The sequence below is a fragment of the Gouania willdenowi genome, chromosome 6, assembly GCF_900634775.1.
Source record: "Gouania willdenowi chromosome 6, fGouWil2.1, whole genome shotgun sequence".
Lineage (NCBI taxonomy): Eukaryota > Metazoa > Chordata > Actinopteri > Blenniiformes > Gobiesocidae > Gouania > Gouania willdenowi.
In genome coordinates, this window is record NC_041049.1 from 34,930,907 (window position 1) to 34,949,778 (window position 18,872).

The window sequence follows — 18,872 nt, forward strand, 5'->3', positions numbered from 1 at the left end:
AAATCTATCACAAAAACATCTTCTACCACCTAAAGAACATCTCCAGAGTGAAAGGTTTAATGACTTTAATGAAAGATCATGAGAAACTGGTCCATGCTTTTATCTCCAGCAGACTGGACTATTGTAATGGTCTTCTAACAGGAATCCCCCAAAAGACCATCAAACAGCTACAGCTTGGGTCTTAACCAGAACAAAGAGGTCAGAACACTTCCAGTCAGCCTCAGAATAGACTTTAAAGTTCTGCTGCTGGTGTATAAATCTGTGAATGGGTTTGGTACAGAATACATCAGTGACATGTTAGTCAGGTATGAACCCAGCAGGTCTCTCAGATCTATGGACACAGGTCAGATAGTGGAGACCAGAGCTCACAGTAAACATGGTGATGCTACGCTTAGTTGTTATGCAGCAAAGAAGTGGAACGAACTGCCAGCAGAGCTGAGGTCAGCATCCAATGTGAACATTTTTAAATCACAATTAAAGGCACTTTTTCTTTACTGTGTATGAGAGGGAGATTTTTGGTGGTGATGTTGATGTAATGTGTTTGATTTTAAATGTTTTTACTGATGATTTTAAGCTGTTGAATGTTTTCTGTTGCACTTTTTGATCATGTAAAATGCATCGAGTTGCCTCGTGTATGAAATGCGCTGTACAAATAAATTTGCCTTGCTGTACCTTACACCATTGTTTATTAAAAGGCAAGGCAAGGCAAGGCAAATTTATTTATATAGTGCATTTCATACTCAAGGCAACTCAATGTGCTTTACATGATAAAACATTCAATTGTTTAAAATCAATAAGAACATTTAAATCAATAAGAACATTTAAAATCATCAGTAAAATCAATTAAAATCATCAGTAAAATCATCATTACATCAACAACATGACAAAAAATCTCTCTCTCAATCATATGCAGTAGAGAAAAAAAGCACTTTATAAAAATATAAAATCACATGCAAGGCAGATTTTGCATTATGTATCTATTTAATATTCATACAATCTATATCTATTAAAATAAATGTAAACTAAATCTTGTATTTTTTTTTTTTAAAAGTCACAAAAACATTTTATTCATTCAGATCATGGGGAATCACGATATACTGGTTGTGGATTTGAATAACAGACTTCTGTGCAGCTCTTTTAGTCAGTCAGTTTCCTCTGAGTACTCAAGTTCCTTCTACAATACAAAAACATGGACGCCTGTACAGTGATTGTGCAGTATTTGCCTAAGCACTGTCCATGACGTGCACTGTAGCCTTTCTTGCTGAGTAAACATGGAAAGACTTCAGCGTTGAAGCTCTAATAAATAAAGTTCTAGGGCTGTGGTTCCTAAACTTTTCAGTCCTGTATCCCTTCAAACATTTAACCTGAAGACATGTACCCCCTACACCTGCACACTCAAAAACCTAATGCAATGTCATAAAATGCAGCCCTACAGTTAAATTTGTCACTGAATTTTATCTATCTTGTTGAGGAGTACTATATAATGGAAAATAATCTGTAAGCATACATGAAAACATTTTATTCAGAATTATTACTTGTTTGCTTTATTTAATTAATTAGCCTAGCAGCCTTTTTAGTGATAAACCAATCTCTGTTTTTGGAAAAAAAATTCTACCAAACATTTGTTGATTGAAAATATATCAGTAATACAACATATTCATCACCCTGAAACTGTGAAATACAACTCACTACAACTTTATTGAGAAGGGTGAGGTTGAGAGGATGCACAGAACTCTGCAGTGTTTGGCTGACTTTGTGAATTTTTTGATGAGGTTGTTTCTCTGTCTAAGGCTGCATGAGGGGGCACTGCATCGGACTCCTTGCTGCTGTCCATGCACATGCTAGTAGCTTGGCTATCAGCAAGTGTACCGGTGCTAGCATCTTGGCCAGCCGTACACCTGGAATATCGTGTTGCTGTCGCAGGCAGGTGACGCTTCAACTGTGGGCTGACTCGTGGTAGCAGTCTATGTGGAAGGTCATTTATCTTATTTATTTTCATCGGTTAGTGGCACACAAAGTAGTGAGTGACAGTCAGTCAGGTGTAAAATCAATGAGATTCATGGAAATCTATGTGCGAGCAGGGTGACTGGCCATGTAATGAATTCCCTCACCACTAGAAGGCAGTCTTACAGAGGCCAATGTGCCATTTGTGGCAATACATGAAAGCTCCTGACTGCTGCTCTATTTATATTCTAATGTTGTCGCACTGTTTATAATATTTATTTACTTACCCCATGACACTGCGTATCCCACTTTGGGAACCTAGGAATTCTACAATGTTTTGAAACATCTGATAAAGAGCTTATAAAAGATTAATGAATGAAGTTTGAATATTTAGTTGGTTTGCACTGGAAAAAATTAAATAAAAATGTGGTTGTCGATATACTTTTGAGGTGTTTGCAGCAATGTATACAACTCTGCAGAGGAAATTATTCTCTTGTTAGGTTCTTATCTGCTGACAGCTTAAAAAGGCACAGAAAGGCAATGCATCCAGTACAGCTACAGAGGGTAAGTACACCCCTGCCTTCTGCTGAGCTGCCACTAGGAGGGAAATTAAAAAAACCTTGATTATAAGCGTTACTGCTGTAGAAGACAGACACGCCCAGCTACTTTCAGTAACTGCCCCCTCCCCTCCATCCTGCACACATTTATAGGAGAGGTGGGGCCAACAGATAAAGTGATGATGCAGGGGTTTCAATAGCTTACTGTTCACCCAATAGCAAAATGAAATTGTTCAACTTTAACTAAAATGTGAAGAGTGGGACTAGGATCAATCAACAGCACTACATAATACCCAAATACACATATATTCAGCAGAAAAAAGTTGGTTTGCTGTGTACTTACTCTTTAAGATTCATACAGATCACAAATGGTGAGCTGTGTTTTAGACACAGACAGTGCTGGGTATAGAGGCTCAGTGAAGCTGTGCTTGAATGAATGCAATAAAGCAACACCCTCTGGTGTCACATTGAAGAATGACAGGATGCCCTCTTCAAAGTCGAGGAACAATCCCACTCTTTGGAGCCCGTCTACCTCCACAGGAACAGACAACTTATTGTGCAGAGTCTCCACCTTCTTTCTGTCATAGCTCAGGCACCATGAATACGAGTTGAAGCCCAAACGGGAGTTATCTCTCTGGCCTTTCCTCTCAATCCCAGCCTCGCTCAGGCCCACTTTCCAGCGACCATCATCCACAGACATGCTCACCTCCCAGTACCAGCGACCCCCCTCCAGGCAAGAGGAGCTCAGGACTTGTGGGAAGGAGGTAAAACGAGCCACGTGGTCTGTGTAGGGCTGCTGGAGTTCGCTGTAGGTCACCTTCCTGTTGTTATCAGACAACAGCAGCTTGGGGTGGGCGGTGTCAGCATCCAAGGAAGGGACGAAACCATCTGAGCACACAAAAAATAGTAAAGATGACTTTACTAGTTAAAGCTTTAATGCTGTTCGTTTATCTAGCTGTGAATGAGTGTCTTACAAAGCAGCCGATAGAGGTCTCTGTGTGTTCCAGGCAGCGTGATGACAATAGAGTCCAGACGTTTCTCTGTCCACCTCTGCAGACACCTCAGCAGTGAACCATTCACTTCCCCTGGAGGCTCCGATTGGTGAACAACATTCCCAATGCCAGTGGTTCTAGATTTTAAACACAAATGTTTTTTATCAGTTTCACACAGTGTGAAAAAGACAAGCCCAGACCCTATAAGAGCTTTTCATTGATGCCCAACAGGACGACAACTTGGTAGAGACTTAATACCTACTTACAATAAAAGACCACCAGGCTTGGATTCACAGGAGGTGATTCTTTGTTGTTCAAACTCTTGAATATCAATGTTCACAAGATATGAACAGAATAGAACTTCCGAAATACAATGCAAAAAGTTGCTCAAATCACAAACATTAGAAATGGATAAATCAAAAAAGCAAAATGTAACTTTAAGCAATAATGTAATAGAGAAAGCACAGCAGAGAACCACAGAATTTACACATAGCACAAATGAACATATCCAGGGTTCTCGACAGCGCTCTTGACCGTAGGGACCCCCAACATTGTAACTTTGCTCTCCTATGGAGCGATGACGCCCCTTCCGCGCTGTTTTCAGCAACGTAGGGGGGCTTGTCTGTTGTTTTTTTTGACAATTAATTGGCAATACCTAAAATCAGCCCGATTAATCGGCCACATTGATTAATTAGTCAGGCTCTACAGCACACCAGTTAACCTAAAAACTCACAGCTGAACTCCAAAACAGAAGCTTCAGCAACATATCCTCATCAGCTCAGTAGATGGGCACATTTTACAGATAATCATAACTTAATATATATTACTAATCTTTGAGTCCACTGTGCATGTCAGACAAATGACCAGGTAAGTACCATAGTAGCATAATTAAGCTAAAAAATAGTTTTAATTAAAACTTTAAGGTCATTAAAAGAAATTGTAAGTGAAAACTTCTGAATATATCTACAGTCATTAAGTGTTGTTCACTAAATTATAACACCTTTGAAGCCATGTTGGCCTTTTTTGGGTTAGGTGGAGGGATCTAGTGTGGTTAGGGTAACGAACGACACTTAATGACCTTAATCATGCCAATGACAGCGTAATGACAACCTTATGTATAAAACTGCAAGTAAAGTGTTATAAAACTAAAATAAAAACGGTTTCTGGATTATAATATATATATAATCTTGGTACTGGTACTCGTACTGAGAAATTGGAATTGAAGAGTCCTTTGATGGTGAAGTAATGTGCCCAGTGTGCGCAGCACGTCCTGCAGCACTGACCAGGATCAATAGCAATAGCAATGAAGTGTTTCAGAAACTAACACTTACATTTGGGCCACCTTGGTGTATTCCTGAAATAAAAAGTATAGGAGAGAAAAGTTTAAAACAAAAAACACATTAACAGGCCAAGACAAGGATGCATGTACATTCCTCCAAACGTCAAACTGACCATGATGAACGCCTGGTCCTGAATACGTTTGTCCCCTTTGGTATCTGACAGAGCCTCAAGCATGTGGAGGCCTTTTTGAATGGACTGCAGGGAGCTCTGAAGGTGGAAGAGCTTCTCCTCCAGGCTACCCACAACCCTTTTTTGTTCCTTCTCAACACAGTGAAGAGCCAGTTGCTCCTCCTGCTCCAAAGCCTCTCTGATAGCTCCATACTGCTGCTTCACTCCTGCACTGGCCTCTTTTAAAACCACCTGAAATAATTCAGGGTCATGATGACTGTCGCTGATCAAAATCAATATATGAATAAAGTATGCTCTCATACCCTGCAGGTCTCCTTGGTCTGTGTGAGCTCTGACACTGTGATGGATACTTGCTGCTCAGCTGTCTGAAGCTCTTTGATCTTCTCTTTCAGATTCTCCTAAGGTAAAAAAAATAAATAAGCCAAGACATATAAAGGTAATCTTTATTCAACAATGTTGACAAGAGCATGTTTAATAAGAACTTGTGTGATTATATGCAGCAGCATTTCCCAAAGTGAGGGTTCAAACATGCAGCAAAAGGTCTTAATTATAGTAATGAATACAGACATGTTCATTTTTATTATTTGAAATTAAAAAATACAATTTAATCCAGTGCTATGGGCGCATTTGGTACATCTGTGCCTTGTTCAGCCTCCGTTACAACATCGAGGGATTCCCCAATGATCTCCTACAGCTTTTGGTCTATGAGGGTGAGCTCCATCTCTTTCCACCACCTGTTGCACAGACGCTCTTCCTATGGAGAGTGATACACCTTTTCTCCTCTGCTTTTATATCTGACCATTTCTTTTTCACCTCAGCCACAGTTTGAGCCACATGCTTCCACTCTTTTGCCTTTCTGGCATTTGTGATGCCCACTGTGTCACTAAATGACTCTCTCCTGAGTGTGTCCACCTCAACAATTAATACCTCCACCTCAAATTGAGTGAAATCCGTTTTATTTGCTCGTTTTCCCCCTTGGTCCATTGTGAAATTTGTATCAGTGAATATTCATCAAGGGTGTTCACCTGCCCTTTGATAGGCACCGTATGGGTGGAGCAAGGCATTTTCTCATGTACAACAACTTTAGAGTGGAGTGTGATTTATAAACGGAAACAGGCGTAGGACGTGCGTGCGACCTCTTTTATAAATCTGAAAGTAGTTTTTTCAAAAGTGTATGCCAGCTGAAGTGATCTTACCTATTTTATAAAACTTTCGTATTGTAGCCAGGCTTCAGGCTTCTCAGTCTTGTATGTCATAACCAGTGTTTGTTACTTTTTACAGTAACTAGTACTGTAACGCAATATTTTTCTAAAGAAATAACGGTGTTACCGTTACAATATGGTGCGTTTGTCCGTTACTTTGCTAGCTGCAGTGTACTTCCCGTTTACAGTGGCGTTACATATTTTTACGGGATGCCGTGCCAAACACGGTAAAACAGTAGAAGAAGAAGCATTGCCAGCGTGTCTGTTTACATTACGTGCGCCAATCATGGTGAGTCAATGCGAGAACAGGACGTGCTTCTCAGAGTAGAAATACGCGCATTATTTTTGTCTCCAAAAGATGCATCCGTGAAGCTAAGCTAACGCTGCGGCTGGATTTTAACGGACTGTGACTGTTATCCAGGGACAGATCAGCCAAACTATTGCAAGGTATGTTGTTGTAAATAAGCAGCCTGTCGCTGCTGCTGAGTCACTGCTAACAGCAGCTTATTAGCCTGATATGTTTAGCATTGTGTAGCTGAGAAAAATGCTGTGAATTTGTTTTTCCACTTTTATTTTTATAAGCATTTTCAACAGCAGAATGTGCACCTGGAATTTGCACAGCTTACTTTACATTACTGTGCTAAGGCTGAAAAATTACTGTTTTAATTTTGTGCTTTATATGCACATCATTTATGGTTGTTTTATAGCAGTTGATCAACAGTGAAATATTATATCAATACAGCACTGATATGAAGCTGTATGGACACAAATGACCCAAAATAAATAATACATTCTTTAATTCTAAGTAACTCAAAAGTTACTTTTTCCAGTAATGCGTTACTTTTTGATGTAAGTAATCAAAATAGTAACTGAGTTACTTTGTGAATGAAGTAACTAGTTACTTTTTTTCAGTAACTAGCACAACACTGGTCATAACACACCTAAAAGGCCAAATTCTTGTATTTTAAGACTTAACATCGATTAGATGAAATGGGCAATGGTGTCGTAACAATTAAGGAAATGAGCTTGTAATCGGAAAGTCACCGGTTTGAATCCATCCTGGTTCATCACTGTGGGATGATGAGCAAGTCCCTTAACACCAACTGCTCGTGCTGTACGTCGCTTGACGCTTTCGATAAAAGTGTCTAAAAGGTGCAGTCCGCAACTTTCAGATCCTTCTCTCCTCCTCGCTGCTCTCTTGCCCTGCCTCCAAACTTTCCAAAGTCCCTCCCTCAGGGGAGCTAACAAGCAAACGTTAGTCCAACAGCAACATCACAGTAATATAACATGCACTGTTAAAAGCATAGTACTGCAGCACTTCTCTCTCTCAATGTGCACACACCTCAGCAGCAGCAACAACACAGTGTCACTTACATTAGCCAATACAGAGGCTGCTACGTGCACCACAGACTTCTAGTGTAACAATTACAAATCAAACATAATGTAAATCAAGCAGCAGTAACTACCTTTCAAGCAGAAAAGTCGCTAATTTTATCCTCTACTCCTCCAGACCATACACTGTAAAAAGCGCTCCAGCCCTGGGAAAGGGGCGGGGACTGTGAGCAAAAGTTGTCAGACAGTCTATCGAACACAATCCCGGCTCTGATTTGTTTTTTTTGCTTGGTCGCGGTGCATTCTGGCAATCTGCCAAAGGCTGCAGGAGCAGCAGGGGGACTCAATGAGCTTGTTTTTTTCACACAAACTACTAGTTTCATGTAAAGCTGCCCTTACATAGTGACAGCTTTAGCAAATATGACAAAAAGTAACTTTTATAAGAGTTGCAGACTGCACCTTTAAATAATAGTAATTAAATTAGCAGACATTTTTCCTGGTCAGCTGTGGTCTGCTAGTGGTGAACGCACATTTCAGCGGAATGTGAATGTAAGGAACACTGGCTTGGCATGCATTCTACTTGGTCTTTGTTCTTCCATGTAATGCATTTAAGGTAGAGTATATTCCGCACTATTCCCTATTTTGATAAAAGGCTTTTTTCAGAACAAGTGAGTGCTTAACTATTTGTCAATGTCAGTTCTCAAAAACTGAAAAGATTACCATAATTTCTGGACTATAGGCCGCTACTTTTTTTCCCAAGCTTTGAATCCTGCGGCTTAAACATTGACGTGGCATTATTGTAGATTTTACATGGTTTTCAAGCTTTATGATGCCACAAAATTGAGCTCTGTCACATTAGACCAGGTGGACCAATGAAACACTTAACAATAAATTGTTCGTGCTCTCACTGAATCATTCTGATCAGTCATTTTGTCATGATGCACACTAGAGACGGGCGATATGGCCTAAAAAAAATATCCCGATAATTTCTGGTATTTATCACAATAACGATAAACATCAAATAAATAAAAAACTATAAACAAATAAAACAATTCCCAACTTAAAGTGTAAACAGGTTCCTTATAAACACAAATAAATTTGAATACAACACTAGACACATTAAAAAAGGCTACAATATCTGCTGACTCAAACAGTTCATGAGCTGATATTTTATGGAATATATTAGTGCATGTGGGTCACTATTAGTGTTATTGTATGTAATATGTTTATTATCTCACCTAAAATGAAATGATTTTCTAAAAAAAAAAAAAAGCACATGAGAAGCAAAAATATTAATATACTATTAGTGTTTTTACTGCTGATGAATCTTGTTTAATTTATCTGATAATGAGTTACATAAAGGTATGGTTCATAAATAACTCTGATTTCCTATAATTAAATGACATCAAGCTTGATGATTTAATCATTCAGGATATTTAGGTGTAATAATCTTAATAGTTACATTCGTCTAATGGGACCAGCTTTGTCTGTGAACACGTGAAATATAATTAAAAAATATTGCGTTTATCAAGTTGGGACGGATGAAAAGTGATGTTAGTATTTATGCCAACATTTATTTCACACGTGTGACATGTTAGCTTTTATCCCTTCATACAAGTGTTAAATCTGACCATAAACAAATCGGTGTTGTCAGAGAGAGAGAGAGAGCGCCCGCCGCAGCAGCGTGGATGAAGTAAAAGTCATCCAGTTTGTAATAGAAGGATAAACATCATAAAGTTGTTAAATCACCACTTTAGGTTTGTTCAAAATGGATCAGTGTCTGGACTCTGAGACCAACGGAGACGCTTCTGTAAGGAGGACGGACAAACACACCTACAGTAAAAGTCAGCCAGTTTGTAATAGTAGCATAACAGCATGAAGTTGCCAAACCACCACGTTGGATTTGTTTAGAAGCGATCGCATCCGTATTCTGACAGTGGTTCGTGGTAAGAAAAGGGGACGAAGCGATAGATAAGTCTGGTTCCAGTAAAAAGTGACCATAAAAAGCTGTAAATGGATTGATATGCAGACATGGGGCAGTGAGGAGGAAACTTCATGTAGTAAAGGAAACGTATCTGTTGAAACGAACGGAAATCTCTGTGAAACCTAATAGAGTACAGCAGCCCACCTACCTGCCCGTTCTGATTGGCCGAGTTGTCTGAAGGGTCCCTTTATCAGCCAGTAAAGTGCAGCCTATGTTAGGCTGTGGCATTTGTGTGGATTATTCTTAGAAAATTGCAAAATTTTGGAATGCGGCCAATAAAACAGTGCGTTTTACAGCCCAGAAATTAAGTTAGAATTTTTTTAATTTTTTTTTTTTTAAATGAAGAGGTCGATTTCACCTTTAGGCAGATTATCATTCACCTTGCCCGTTTTCATTCTAGACAGAATTAACTGTAGCACAGAAGTTAATATCTAAAGTGGTTCAGTGTAAGGATGTACAGGAAATGATGTAACTGCTTACCCTGAGCTCTCTCTCTGCTTCCCTGATGCTGATGCAGACATGGTCACGGTGAGAGCCGATGACGGTGCACACTGTGCACACACACAGGGCACATTGCCGACAGTAGATGCGGTTTATCTCTTGGTGCTCCTGGCACCTCCACAGTGAGATGTCCTCCATGGGAGAAACCAGAGTGTGGTTCTGGAAGACAGGCGAGTCCAGGTGGGGACGCAGATGCTCTTTGCACATGGAGGCTCCACACACCAAACAGGTCTTCACTGCTGTCTGGCTCCCTGTTTTAGGGCAGTAATGGCACAGCACTGGGATGGTGCAAACATTACTGGGGCATCCTGATGCAGCTTCAGGAGATTTGGAATATGTCATTGTAATGGCACCCCCAAAATGTTGGGCTCCAGCAGATCTATCAAAATTGGCAGATGAGCCAGGTTTCTTTGGGGATATATGAGTAACGCTCGTCTCGAAGCCTCTCTTTGGGATTGAAAATAAGGCTGAATCACAAAGGTCTACCTCATTAGAGCTATCAGTGTCATCTATCAACATGACAGCTTCAGACTCAACCTGCTGTACTGAAACATCTGCTGGCCCATCAAAATCACTGGCAGGTATTTCTTCGACATGGGATTTCCCAGTTGAGGAAGGGTCATCACTAAACTTGAACTGTGTAGAACCAAGAAAGCTTGCTCTTTTGGTTTCATGCTCAAGTACATCTGAAAATGAAACAGAAGGAGCCTCAATGTCAAATGGCACACGTGAAGACCCTACTGATGATCGTTTTGCATTGGGTTGCCCGGATACAGATGTGGTAGCTTTCCTTTTTCCTAGGAATCTAGAGAGGGAGGATCCCCTAAGTAAGGGGTCAGATGTGTTTTCTTCACCACTGCAAGCATCACCTTTGGAAAAAACAACAAAAATACCAATTAAAAATCTTCAGAGGGTTGTTAAATGAACAAGTCCAAGAATTCAAAGAGATAACCAGCAATGCTGTTTTTTTTTTAATTTAAATTTACTTTTTCAATTTTGCCAAAAACCCAAAAAACAAAACATCAACCACAATAACATTGGTTACACGGCTGTGACCTTAAAGTTTATGTGCGCAAAGATTAAAGATCGGAATACCAGTCTGATCTGCCAGAAACAACACTGAGATGTGTGATCGCCTAAGTCCAAACAGTTCTGACACTGCAGCTCTGTCTGTGGGGGGATTTTCACTCAGCAGGTGCTAAACATCATAGACATGAATACGTAGACTTCTCATTGAGCGCTGGATCATACGTCAGCATCGCCGCCATATTTTGATGTTAACTGGGTAGAATATTGCGATATATCACGATAATTTTGTATCACGGCCAAGTATTGTGATACGTATTGTATTTCAATATCCTTGCCAATACTCACCCCTATACATACATACAAGTTATTTTATGTGAGAAAGGACACATTTAAATGGATGCTTGTGATGATTGTGGATGTTACTTCGGGAGCTGTAGTTACACATTTACGCCACCAGAGGACGCATCCCCTGAAGTGAGCACTAGTTGGGGTAACGTGTTTAAGTATTTATGATTTAGCATTTGTATTAATTCCACATATTAACTGTAGGTAACCCCGTAATAATTGGAATTATTAGTGCTATATCATAAACACTAATAAAATGTATGAATGCATGTCCACTGGATCCCGTTTGTACATGTGTGTTTTTAGCTCGTTATTTTGTATTTCTTTTCCCCTGATGCTGTTTAAAATTCTTTAAATGATTTGTTCAAAATAGTTTAAACTCCAGTGTTTGTTTTTATATGATAAGTTGTTGTGATGGTATTTTGTTTTGTTTATTTTCTCGTATTGAGTTTAAAAAAAAACTAACAACAAAAAACAAACCTGAACTGTGTGCTTAAATAAAAAAAAAACATAAAAATGCCTCTGGGTATTCAGTGAGTTGTGTTCAGTTATGACTGAAGGGTAGTTTAAATTCAATCAGGTGGTAAAATAGACCTTAGCTGTGATGAAAAATGAAACATTGTCCATTCTTCAGGGGACTGTCTCTCTGATCTCATAGCTCTGCAGTGGAGCATCCATCTTCCTCAAGTCCCCTGCCATTCATCAGTTACATTTTGGAGCTCCCCTAGTTTTTAGTTTAAATAAATACTTTGTTTTGTACTTAAGATGACCAACTCTTTTGTCCATAAATGGACTACCTGTCACTTCTGTGAACAAGATATTGATAGTGGGTAACTGCATTAGTTTGAATGTCCTTCAGATTTGGCTTTGACCCAGAAGCAAATGGAAATAGTTTTTTTAGTTCATCAACAACCAAACCAAGATCTGCTGTTGATGGGTACAAAGACTATGATTTTTTGCAGCCATAATACAATATGTAAAACATTTTTAAAGTTTGCATTTTAACTGTTGTACAACAAAGTCCCCAAATACATAAATGTGTCATGAATAGAACTGCATGGGATGAGGATATTCATGTTCAGTTTAATTTCTGTATTTAAGGGTTTAGTTCCTGATCAAACTTTAGCTTAGTTATCAACACAATTAAATAAGTCACTGAAAAACACTGGTGAAATGGGCCACAGCAAGAAGAAATTGAGACACAGTAACACTTTGTCTACTTTTATTCTTCACATGATAGCAGCAATGGAATCATCAGGAGAGGCTGCTGTCCAACATGCCAGGTCAATGGGATGGCACAGGTGAAAGTCAGTTAGTGCTGGAGAGTGTTTTGTTTTGGAAAATTGTAGGGCTGGGCGATTTTGCCTTTAAAAAAAAAAAATCAGATGTTTTAAAGAAAAATCCTATTTTTTTTTAATGCACTTAAAAATTGGAGTGTGACAATATCTCGATACGGCAATATATCACAATATTTTTTCGCACGATCGATTATCAATATACGCTTGCGCTAAGTATCGTTTTTTTTTTTCTCAAAACCTTTTCTGCTTTTTCACTAAAATATGCAGGTAGGTCTTCACAGAAATGTTGTCACTGTTTACTGGAATATTGCACGATAATGGTGTCACTGGTAAGAAAGACCCTTTTTGTTTACAGAAAGCACTATTGGAGATACGTATTCATTGACATTGGTATGTTGACACTTATTTATAGAAATGTTGCACTAAAATAGTGTCACTGTTCATAGGACACTTTTTCAATTTACTAATTGTATTTTTTCAGTTAATCCTTTTTTTTTTCTCGTTAAGTCATAGATTATCGCAGATTGATTTCTGAACAATATATCGATAATCGCAGTATCGTCACGTCATGAGAAGTGTTATTGTGAGGTACCCAGAAGTTCCCATTCCTACTTAAAAATGACTCCAGACATCAAATATATTGTCAAAAGTGCAACTTTATTGCTGTGATTGTCCTCAAGAGTTAAAATGCATAGAACAATCACAAAATCAAAAATAAATGAGGCTCTGTCATTCAACAATTTCAAGCTTTAACCCAGGTTTAAGCAAAAGTGCAACAGCAACTTCACAGTAGCTTGAAGGGGACATATCATGGTTTTAAATTCTTCCTTTTTACATATAAATCATAAAGTTGTGGTCTATATAAAGCGGAACTGCAATGCTTGGGTCTGAATTCCTCATTATTATAGCTCTACAGGCCCCTTTTCTACCCCTTTTCTGATGTGCTTCTGAGAGCAACTCGTTTTGGTGCGGTCTCTTTAAATGCAAATGAGACACTCCATACCCCGCCCCCTCTTCAGGTGACACTCGGTTCAACTCCACCCTGCTCGGCCATTTTTGTAGTTTGATAGAAGAGATACGGTTATGTAACGGCGCATACACTTTTTATTCAGAGGTTATTTACAAAATGTCAACAACAGAAGACTTGTCCATCCAGCCTTACATGTTTGAGCCAGAGTCTGACCCGGTGGAGCGAGATGAAAATGAAGATGATGAACCTGCAGAACGCTAACGAGTGAGCTAACACAAGCACCGAGCTAACGCTAGCGCCAAGCTAACGTCACTAAATGCATTTTAATACAGTCTTTTCGGAGACAAAAACGACAAAATGAAATGACTAATGAAAACTTTAGACTTAAATTAAATCACGTAGGCCATATCATCAAGGATCTAAAACGAGCACACAGCGCTAACATATGAAGACGGTGCAACTGCTAATGCTAACAAAACAATGACAGGGACGTCTTATCATCACACTTTTTAGCGTTATTTACAGCTTACCGAAGTGCTCTGTTCGTCGTCTCCAAAGATAGAAGGAATTGAACCCTCAATCAGCCAAAGTCTTTCGGCAAATCCTTCTTTATACTGGCGGAGGTTGATGAAGCAGTCATCCTTGAAGTGCTTCGCACACACAAAAATGACCTTACCCACAGATGTGGGTACATTTCCATAAAAAATAAAACTCAACCAGGCACTTCGAAAAGGTTCTGATGCTGGGAGACGGTGTAATGAAGCGTGTGGGTTACTACATCCAACAACCAAACATTTTGATTTCTCCTCTCGTAACTTCGGCATCCTTGAGCGTGGACTACAAAGTCGCAGCGAGAAATAAAAATGGCGGATTGCTCGAAGTGAGTCGATGTCCTAATTTGGCAGTTCCGCTGCAAATACTGTGATGTAATAGTTCAAAAAACATAATAGAGAATAGAAAAATCGAAACAGATTGAAAAATATGACCAAAACAGAATATAAAGATATCTACGGAGCACCTGAAGAGACTAATTTGATTTTTTCTGTACTTCTAAGCACTCTAAATATACAACAAAATGCATTTAAGGGCTAAAAAAGTACATTTAGCATGATATGTCCCCTTTAAAGTTTCTGATTAAGAAATCAGATAACTACATATTCTATAACATATAATGATACAATAAATAAACTTTTCTCTTAGCATCTCAGCATAGTGCAAACAAAAAATGAAACATGCCTTTGGAACACATATAGCCTACTGAAAGGGTAAACAAAGGGAGGCTGGCTCACATCGGAACACGAAAAAGTCAGAAAAAACTGCGGTGGGGGAAAAAAAAAATGAAATATATATATATATATATTTTTTTTATCTTAAACTCGACTTTGCAAAATAAAAACAGTTTTTATCTACAAATTTGATTAATCGATTAAATCGATTTTTTGCCCAGCCCTAGAAAATTGTAATGAGCCCTGTGTGGCTCTGTGAATTCAGAATCATGTTGTCTTGTGGGTGCATGCTGCGGAGTATACAAAGTAGACAGTAAACAAAGCATGTTGAACCTTTATGTAGATAATAATAATAATGCATTGGATTTTATATAGCGCTTTATCATAAACACTCAAAGCGCTTTACATTGATGTGCATTATTCTTTCACTCCACACAGTAGTGGTAAGCTACTATTGCAGCCACAGCTGCCCTGGGGCAGACCGACGAAAACGAGGCTGCAATAGTGAATCATCGGTTCCTCCGACCACCACCAACACTCTCACACTACATTCATACTAGGCAAAGTGCCTTGCCCAAGGACACAACAACGACTTGGCTAGAGTGGGATTCGAATCTCCCTCATATACTGTATATATAAAAAGAATGTCCCGATCCGATATTGATATCGGTCCGATATCATCCAGAAAACGAATATCGAATTTTATCGGTCTGCATAGGTGCTCCGATAAAATATATATTTGGATAGAACTTATATGCATAGATGACTGTGGTTCACACTCCAACAAAATAGGCAATGCAGCAATGAGCCTTCACACTCTCGCTCAGATCCCACATGATCACAACAAAAACGTGTGTGCGGCGCTACTGGAAGAAGGAGAAGTGATGTTGGACGTGTGTAAATATTTTACCATAAACTCGAACAAAGACGTTGCAGCTGAGTGCAACACTTGTCATACACAAGTTTCCCGTGGTGGCACAGAACCTCATCGCGCATTTGAAGCAGCAGCATTTGAAACAGCATGAGGATTTTGGCAAGACCGCCGAGGTGAAGAAACAACAAACCTCTGGCTCCTTCACTCAACGAACACTGGCCGAAGCATTTGCAATGCGTGACAAACTCCCACGATACGGCAAAAAGGCACTGGCTATAACAGAAAAGATAGCCCAGGTTATTGTGCCCGATGACCAGCCCCTGTCGGTGTTGAGTAATGTTGGGTTTAAATGCTTAATTGAGTACCTTGAGCCTCGCTATATTATTCCTAGCCGCCACTACCTTGTCGACTAAACGATACCCCAGATGCATAAATAAGTTAAAAAGTATATTGTGGCACATGTATAGAAAGCTAAAGTTGTTAGCTTCACCACCAACATCTGGAGCTCAGACCATCGACCACTGTCCTTATTGAGGCTGACTGTGCACTAGGTAGACACTGACTTTACATTGCAGAGCGGTGTTACATGCACATGAAATCAGAGTGAACCACACTGCTGTAGCAATCACGAACGCCATGGACTGAAAGATTGACAAAAATAAGGTCCATGTCTTTTTAAGAGACAATGCTGCTAATATGAAAAAGGCTATAGATCAGATAGGTGTGCCAAACTTAGGATGTTTTGTGCACAGTCTTTAGCTTGTAGTCCATGAAGGGGTTTGTCACAGCGAGCTGTAAGTGATGCACTAGCCAACGGGAGAAAAATAGTGGGCCACTTAAAGGATTCCCCCAAAGCTTATTGGATTTATTTAGGTTATTTTTCAGGGTCTTATAATTAATTTTTTATTTATTTTATTAAATTGTAAAATACTGCAGACATTTTATGTTTAAGGTTTACATTGATGAATAATAAATGTATGTATGATTCATGCTAATATCAGATCGGTATCGGCCAAAATGCAAGGCTGCAATATCGGAAATTAAAAAGTTGTATCGAGACATCCCTAACACACACACATGTTAGGCTATGTTAATATGAATTCAAAAGGTAATGTACTTTTAAGTTCAACTGTAAAAGAATTTACATGACGAATGTTCTTGATAAACTTGAACCACGTACATGTGACAACTTTGACAGTGAATACTGAGGAACTAAAGTTTAGTTTATTTGAGCAATTCACATTCATATTTTTTTTATTTTTTTTTTTTTACCAAAAACAAGATACATTATTAAAAATGAAAGCTCAAAAGCAGTAGGCTGAAGCAAGAAAGCTTATAGGCACCTATTCCATATACAATTATTATTACAAACATACAAATAGCGACATCAACAAGAGAAAAGAAGAGAAAAGCATTTTTGTACATTTTGACATCACACAGAATTATTGACAACTACACACATTGATACATACATTATATTGGTGTTTAAGATATAGCACTTGTATTAATTCCAAATATGATGGTTTACCTAAAGTTAATATTTGGAATTAATACAAATGCTAAATCATAAACACCTAAACACAAAGTAACCCAGACTAGTGCTCACTTCAGGGGATGCTCCCTTTGGTGGCATGAACGGTTAACTACAGCTCCAGAAATAACATCTAAAGTCATCACAAGCATCCATTTAAATGTGTCCGTTCTCACATAAAATAACTTGTATGTATGTATCGGTCTATCTACAGCATCTATCTATCTTGACCTTTATCCCTCAGAGCCCCTAAGCTCTGGAACTCAAACTCTCGATACCAAATTTTTAATCCTTGCTTAAAACCTCACTCTATAAGAAGGCTTTTATTTTAATCTAATGTATTTATTTTGTTCATTTTTATATATTCTACCAATGTTTTTTGATGTGCATTTTATGGAACAGTTTTTACTTTGTCTGTTTTAAATCTTGTTTTCTCTTTATACTCTGTAAAGCACTTTGTAACCTTATAAGTGATATATATACACACTATGCAATTATTTATCTATCTTATTACTTAGGTCTATATATATCTAATTATCTTAATTACTTATCATCTAATATTTTTAGATAATTATTTATGTCTATATATATATATATATATATATATATATATATACATATATATATATATATCTAAATTATTTATCTATCATCTACTTTTTTATCAATCTGGCTTACTTCCTTGGGCTTTTACTTTTACTTCCTGGTCACGTGACAGTCCTTGTTCATGTCTTAAACAATTACGGTAAAACAAGAAAAGGAAACGAACAGAAAGGAAGTGGTCAGGGTATGAAATTAATAAATCGTTGTCAGACAGGATTTAACTGCTTTAAAAATCCTGTCTGACAACGATTTATACTTTTCATGACCAACCTTGTGCACTTTCATCAAATTTGTAAATTGAATTAAAATAATAGATTATAATAAAAAAAAATAAATGAACCTGGTTAGTGAATGAACGAGCTTGTTTCCCTCTAGACCTATGACCCCCGCCCGTTGCGCATGCGCACTTTCAAAGTGTGAAAAGGCTTATGTCATAATCTGAAAATGGTGGAGCAGAGGGACAAAGTAGAATTATCACAAAGCTGTTATGCGGGGGAAACCTTCAAACAGTTCACCAACACACCTGTGGTTAAATAGGTACAAATTTCTCTGTCACATGTTTAACAGATCACACACAATAACAGTTTTCGCAAACGGAAGTCGGTCACCAGATAACACGCTTCCCTATTGATTGGCTGAACCACATGAGACTCCTAGTCCTATCCTAAAGTGAGCTGGGTGAGCCAGCAGGAGGATTGGCTACATTTTCGTGTCTTGCTTTAACCTGGTTTACCTTTAGAGCTGTTAGGATGCGTCCTGCGGTCAAATGGTAGACTCTGGTAGACTGTTTTACACCGGAACTCAGGGCAGCGGTAAGGACCGCTCGTGTTGATGCTCCATAGGTCTCCGATACACCGCCTACAAAACCGATGGTTACACTTCAGGGTGAAAAGGTCCTGGGTAAGCTCGTTGCAGAGAGGACACACCGCTGGTGTGTCTAGTGAAGCCCCCATTTTGTTGTGGATTCTGCTGCTGCTTGTTCCCGTCCTAAAGTGGGCGTGGTCAACGTTTGAA

The 18,872-nt window shown here is 38.7% G+C and overlaps 1 protein-coding gene across 1 annotated transcript; it reads right to left on the reverse strand.

The window, feature by feature from the left end:
• Positions 1 to 856: 856 nt before the first annotated feature.
• Positions 857 to 18,872, reverse strand: LOC114466152 (tripartite motif-containing protein 14). Its single transcript, XM_028451671.1, has 7 exons — positions 18,592 to 18,872; positions 9,962 to 10,851; positions 5,266 to 5,361; positions 4,946 to 5,194; positions 4,825 to 4,847; positions 3,476 to 3,630; positions 857 to 3,389 (listed from the first exon to the last, which is right to left on the reverse strand). The coding sequence occupies exons 1-7, from the start codon at positions 18,809 to 18,811 to the stop codon at positions 2,848 to 2,850; spliced, it is 2,175 nt and encodes a 724-aa protein (XP_028307472.1). The 5' UTR covers positions 18,812 to 18,872; the 3' UTR covers positions 857 to 2,847.

Bases quoted from the DNA above. Each gene is read 5' to 3' on its own strand.
- LOC114466152 (XM_028451671.1), bottom strand. From the start codon at position 18,811: ATGGGGGCTTCACTAGACACACCAGCGGTGTGTCCTCTCTGCAACGAG. The intron at 5,195-5,265 runs GTATGAGAGCAT...GAATTATTTCAG, and splicing joins AGACCAAGGAGACCTGCAGG to GTGGTTTTAAAAGAGGCCAG. The intron at 4,848-4,945 runs GTCAGTTTGACG...TTTTTATTTCAG, and splicing joins AGGACCAGGCGTTCATCATG to GAATACACCAAGGTGGCCCA.